Source organism: Stigmatopora argus, chromosome 18 (genome assembly GCF_051989625.1).
Source record: "Stigmatopora argus isolate UIUO_Sarg chromosome 18, RoL_Sarg_1.0, whole genome shotgun sequence".
Taxonomy (NCBI): Eukaryota; Metazoa; Chordata; class Actinopteri; order Syngnathiformes; family Syngnathidae; genus Stigmatopora; species Stigmatopora argus.
In genome coordinates, this window is record NC_135404.1 from 14,818,385 (window position 1) to 14,824,384 (window position 6,000).

The 6,000-nt window shown below is 41.0% G+C and overlaps 1 protein-coding gene across 1 annotated transcript; it reads right to left on the minus strand.

The window, feature by feature from the left end:
* Nucleotides 1–605: 605 nt before the first annotated feature.
* On the minus strand, nucleotides 606–6,000 carry LOC144093244 (neuronal pentraxin-2-like). Its single transcript, XM_077626593.1, has 5 exons — nucleotides 5,304–6,000; nucleotides 4,189–4,408; nucleotides 2,563–2,807; nucleotides 2,318–2,497; nucleotides 606–1,632 (listed from the first exon to the last, which is right to left on the minus strand). Exons 1-5 carry the CDS (start codon nucleotides 5,757–5,759, stop codon nucleotides 1,402–1,404), a joined length of 1,332 nt encoding a protein of 443 aa, XP_077482719.1. The 5' UTR covers nucleotides 5,760–6,000; the 3' UTR covers nucleotides 606–1,401.

A 6,000-nucleotide genomic window follows, 5' to 3' on the forward strand; every position in this document is an offset into this window, starting at 1 on the left:
TATTATATTTTTTTTAAATATGTATTATATATATTATATTTTTTTTAAATAGGGGTGACCCTACTTTGCTATTTTTCGCTTATAGCGGCTATGTCTGATCCACATTAACCGCGATAACCGAGGGATTACTGTACATATCAACCACCAAGTAGAAAAAAACCCAATGAAATGCAGTTTATACAAGCGATTCAAATCTAAATTCAGTATTTTATTGCTATAAAGAACCCGAACAAGCAACGTCAAGCCATGCCACCGTTGACCTTTTGGCCTCTCCCTCTTTTAAGCGTCGCTAATGCCACCCGTGCCACCTGCTGTCGTCCTGAAGCCGGGTCAGCTCGCTTAAAAGATCCCACTCAGCCGACGATATGTACTACTTATGTCACACCCACGTATCTTATTGTACCTGACATTTACCACTAACTAATGAATTTAAACAGAGCGTAAACGCGTGGGTGAGCCATATGCTTAAACGGAGTCCTTTTTCTATTCAATGACTCACCACAAATGAGCTTAAGAGGTTTCTTCAACCTGTTCCGTGAAAAAGTCGCAACATTTTGAAAAAAAAATAGGTACGTTGGACAACACCAATATTTATTTGTGTTCAGTTTAGCATTGATAAGCAGTTATTTTATTATTGTTACCCCCCACAAATACCTGTTGTGGCATCATCTCTTTTTAAATTGCACATTTAATATCAAATTAATTTGATAATACATACAAAATGGCACTTGAGTCCCTACAAAGGCCACACGAACAATTATGTAGCATTAAAAGTGCAAAACAGCTACACATTTTGAAAAAACACTTGCCGGTACGTACACTACTACAACACACACACGTGTAGTATATTAAAAGTAGACCTCCATTGTTCTTATACTAACAATAATAAATACTGTCCACACATTTACAGTGTTTTATAACAAGAAACCAGTCCGCCATGAACACAATTCTCCATTTAAATAGGGTTTTTTTCAAAATGGACAAGGCAAGGGAGGAAAGCACTGTTAAAATTGACCGTCTAATTGCAGGCTTAATGCCCCTATTGATGTTTTATTTCTTTTTATTTCTCCCAAAGAGCGACTTTCCGAACTAATCACTTCAGGATACGCCATGTGATTGATTTTGGCTCCAAGCCGATTTCCCCCGTTAAGCAATAGACATAACATTAGCCAGACCTTGGAGATAATCTCCTATCCGACTCTCTCCTGGACGGCACGCAACGGCAGCTCACATGTCAGGCCGAGTCCGGCTCCCTCCGAATGGCGGCGTGGGTCTACGGTCTACTGATTCGACACCAAAAATAAAGCTATCTACGGCACGGTTATTTTCCAACATGAGCTTTTCACAGTTTGGAGGGGGGGAAAAAAACGAATGGTCGGACATGGTTGCTAAGGCAGACGCTTAGTTATTAGGCAGCCTCTCTTGACACATCTCCAAGGGCCTCTTGAAGGCACCCCGCCCAAACACCTCCACGTTCGCCGCGAGCCACGAGATCACGTTACCCGGCAAGTACGAGGTACAGTTGGCCATGGACTGGATCTCGGCCGGTTTCAGGAGACGGTCCCAGACGTTGACTTGACTCAGTTCGCCCACAAAGGCCTGTCCGGCGTCAAAGCGTCCGCCGACGACATCCTGGAGACAGCAACGTTGTTAAGGATGATTGGGGGATTTGCGCGTCAATCTTCTGAAAACATTAGTTAGTTTTGATTGGCAGGTTTTTACTCAAGTCCGACTATTTTTCTTGTTGTTGGATGTCTGCGCAGCATTATGGTATAACAAGACCCACCTTCAATATATATTCATCCATATTATACATTTACTCATTTGAATTCATGATAGCTGATTGAAATGAGAGTTTTCCAGAACACAAAATGCTCTTTATTAGCGACAAGCTGAATTTGATACGATATTATTTATTTGGTTATTTTATTTTTATTATATTTATTATTATTAGACCTAATATATATGTATATATACACACTATATATGTTACATCAGGGACCGCTGCCCTTTTTTTATTTGGCAAATGACAAAATCATTGAATATGGCCCCCACAGGAAGCTTAAGTTTACACACTTAGAGAAGCAATCACTCGTGTATTAGAATCGGACAGCTGTTTCTGACCACCATAAAAAAATGCAACTCTGTATGTTGCCCGGTTTGGACAAACGTAGCGAGAGAATCTTAACATACACCCATAAATAACGCTTTATAAGGATTATAGATAAGACAGTGTCTCTTTCTAAATAACCCGCGCCTTCCTGCTATTTATACATAAGGTCCATTGTCACCAATTAAGTGAGCCGTAACGTAATACCTGCTCTTGGCCCAGGATGATAACGCCTCCCGGTTTAATAGGGTGCCACGCTGCCAGGTTGTCTCCGCCCCCTTGCCTTTCTCCGTCCTGAAAGGCCTCCCACTGCCCATCCCTGGTGGTCCAGCTGATGCAGATGTGGTGCCACCTTCCGTCACGCACGTCCAAGGGCAGTTGAGCCACCTAGCCCGTCAAATACCGTTACGACGACGGCGGCCATTTTATGGGGAGAAGCGGCGACGGCTCACCTTGTCGTTGATGAGCAGTTCCATGGGGTTGTTTCCCCACTCGATCAGCACGATCTCGTTGGCCTGGCCGGGCACGCCGTAGGAGAAGGGTGTCCCGATGCCCGGCGTGGCGCGGGACTTGATCCACATGCAGAGGGTGAAGGCGTACATCTCCGGGAGGCTCTCGGTTACACGGCCGAACAGGTAGTTTGTACGCTGGGGGAGACAGAGCTTGAACTGCTCGGCGGACTTGTAGTCTTCCCCTCCTGCATTTGGAGAAGGGAGATGCGATCAATGCTTGTGGGGATTCCCGTGCGCTGATCTTCATGACTTTCGCCACAACATTTATTTTTGTTTCGCCGCTAAAAATGTGTTTAGTTTCCCGGCCGACTTTAGGCGATAGGCGGGATTCTGGGGAACCAGAAGACCAGTCACTCGGACGTGTATGTTTTGGACTGCACATCAAGTTGAAAAACTACATGACTACTTATCTATGTTTTATTATGTTGACTACTTATTTATGTTTTATTATGTTGACTACTTATCTATGTTTTATTATGTTGACTACTTATCTATGTTTTGTTATGTTGACTACTTATCTATGTTTTGTTATGTTGACTACTTTTCTATGTTTTGTTATGTTGACTACTTATCTATGTTTTATTATGTTGACTACTTATCTATGTTTTATTATGTTGACTACTTATCTATGTTTTATTATGTTGACTACTTATCTGTGTTTTGTTATGTTGACTACTTATCTATGTTTTATTATGTTGACTACTTCCCTATGTTTTATTATGTTGACTACTTATTTATGTTTTATTATGTTGACTACTTATCTATGTTTTATTATGTTGACTACTTATTTATGTTGACTACTTATTTATGTTGACTACTACTTATTTATTTTGTTGACTACTTATCTCTGTTGACTACTTATCTCTGTTGACTACTACTTATTTATTATGTTGACTCCTTATCTATGTTGACTACTACTACTTATTATGTTGACTACTACTACTTGTTATGTTGACTACTACTACTTATTATGTTGACCACTTATCTATTTTGACTACTTATCTATGTTGACTACTTATCTATGTTGACTACTTATCTATGTTGACTACTTATCTATGTTGACTACTTATCTATTTTGACTACTACTATTTACTTATTATGTTGACTACTTTTCTATGTCCACTACTTATCTATGTTGACTACCTATCTATGTTGACCACTACTTATTTATTATGTTGACAACTTATGTATTGATTAGCTATTTAATATTATTTATTTATGTATCTGTCTGTTTGGATTGGATTGGATTGGATTGGATAACTTTATTCATCCCGTATTCGGGAAATTTCGTTGTTCCAGTGGCAAGAGGGTGAGGCTGTTTGTTTGTTTGTTTGTTGTTTGTGCACTTCCCTACCTATTTATGTTGTCGACAACGTATTCATTGATTATCTATGCACGTATTTATTAGTTATTGTCATTATTTGTTGATTGTTTATTTGTGTGTTTGTTTGCAGTTGTTATCTGTGCACTTTGTGGTGAAAGCTTTAAATTTCATTCTACTTGGAAAATCAAAATCAAAGCGTTCAAATCATTTTTTTTTTAGGAGAATGTGGCTGTGGACTTTACCTTTCTCCAGCTCGCTTATCCTATCCACTAGCTCGTTGAGCGTATTTTCCGTCTTGAGTTGGTACTCGGCGGTGACGTTGGTCAGCACGCTCTTCTCCTCCTCCAGGTTGTCGACTTTCCTCAGGAGCTGCTTTTCCAGCTCCACCAAGCGACGCTGCAGCAATTCACGCAGCTCGCTGGGAAACGGCGCGCCAGATAGGTTGGCCCGCAGCTGCTGTTGCTAAACAGGGATAAGCAGGAAGTGGACGCAGGTGATCTCGGACGTTAGGCGGCGGGGATGCTTTCCACGGCGCCGCGGGATTCCAAGAACATGTCTGACTTGTTTACAAATGGAAGAATTAAGAGCTGGAGCTCGATTTTATTTATTATATCTGGCAGTATGACTTTGGAAAAAGGAAATAATTCAAGTGCAATATTCTCAACATTGGATTCGTAATATGTCTTTTGTGACACCAGTCCTATATTTTTTTGAACTGTTGACTATTTTTGTATTTACACACTCCAATTTTACATATTGTATTTTTACTATAATTTTTTATTTGATTTTTAGCTTTAGCTTTTAATGCACTGCCACCCTAAAGACAAAATGATAGGTCGCCAATACAAACAAATGTAAATAAAACATTTTTTTAAAAAGTAATTAATAATTAGTGTTGTTACCAATATGGCCCTAAAACAAAATCATTGAGAAATTTGTGCGATATGTACTTTTTGGGATGTAAATTTTCATTGGTTGCCACTCCTCCCACTCCAAAAGGATTGGACATCTAGTGCTGTCAATGTCAGCCAATAACGGCCAATTAGTTTATCACTATTAGACATCCAATCCATTCGAATGGGGAACGTTGTTTTGTTCGCTGCCACTCCTCCCCATTGTAATGGATTGGACGTCTACCGCTGTTAATGTAATATTAAAAGAAAATATTCCTAAAAAATACCCGTACGTGATGTTACATTTACCGTGTTATGACATCATCTTCCATTCTAGATCATCTATACACATTCAATATCGATCCAATGAAAAATACTGAATTTGACTCAATTTTTTGGGGTGTTTCTAATCAATTTGGTGAATAAAAACAGTTTTTACGCATTGAAAAGAACTGACAACTAACCTCCAAGTTCTCCAGTCGGTCCTTGAGCCCTTGCATGGTTTTCCCCAGATTCTCCACCGTGTCATTGGGGTCCCTAGGCACGTCCCCCATTGTGTTTTGCTTGACTTGGCCCCCCCACAGAGCCCCCTTTTCGTACTTTCTATCATCAGTGCTTGACCCACAGAGGGACAATTTGGTGGTCAGCTCGTTGATGGTGACCAATTGCTTGGAAATGCTCTCTTTCTGCATCACGATGGTTTCCCGGAGCTGCATGACGGTGTTACGGAGCTCCTCTTCTTGCCCTGCCCCGCCACCACCGCCGATTTCGGGCAACAGTGTCACCGGGCAGCCGGTGTCTCCGACCAGGGGAATCGCTCGGCAAATGTACCGTTTTCCGTCATCCGCTTGCCCGCTGGCTCGATGCCGACACCCCGGGGCGCATAACATAAGCAAAAAAGTAGTTAAAAGAGAAAACATACCTGAAAATGAGGATAATTTACGCCTAAAATCGGAAGAAAGGGGACGGAAAACTCTACCGAGCCATGCGTAAATAAAAAAGCCGGTCAGGATTTACGCACGGCCGATTCGCAAATAGTCGTTAATTATGGAAAAAGGAATGACTAATGTGTGAACTATCGAGAGTTAAAAGCCGTTGTAGGAAAATGTGGGTTATTTTCCCGGAGCGATGACTATTCCTGAACAAGGTGTTTGCTCCTGA

Excerpts from the sequence above, each read along its gene's own strand:
- LOC144093244 (XM_077626593.1), bottom strand. The coding sequence starts at position 5,759 with ATGTTTTCTCTTTTAACTACTTTTTTGCTTATGTTATGCGCCCCGGGG. Across the intron at positions 2,808-4,188 it reads GATAAGCGAGCTGGAGAAAG|GAGGGGAAGACTACAAGTCC; the intron begins GTAAAGTCCACA and ends CTCCAAATGCAG. Across the intron at positions 2,498-2,562 it reads AACTGCTCATCAACGACAAG|GTGGCTCAACTGCCCTTGGA; the intron begins GTGAGCCGTCGC and ends TTGACGGGCTAG.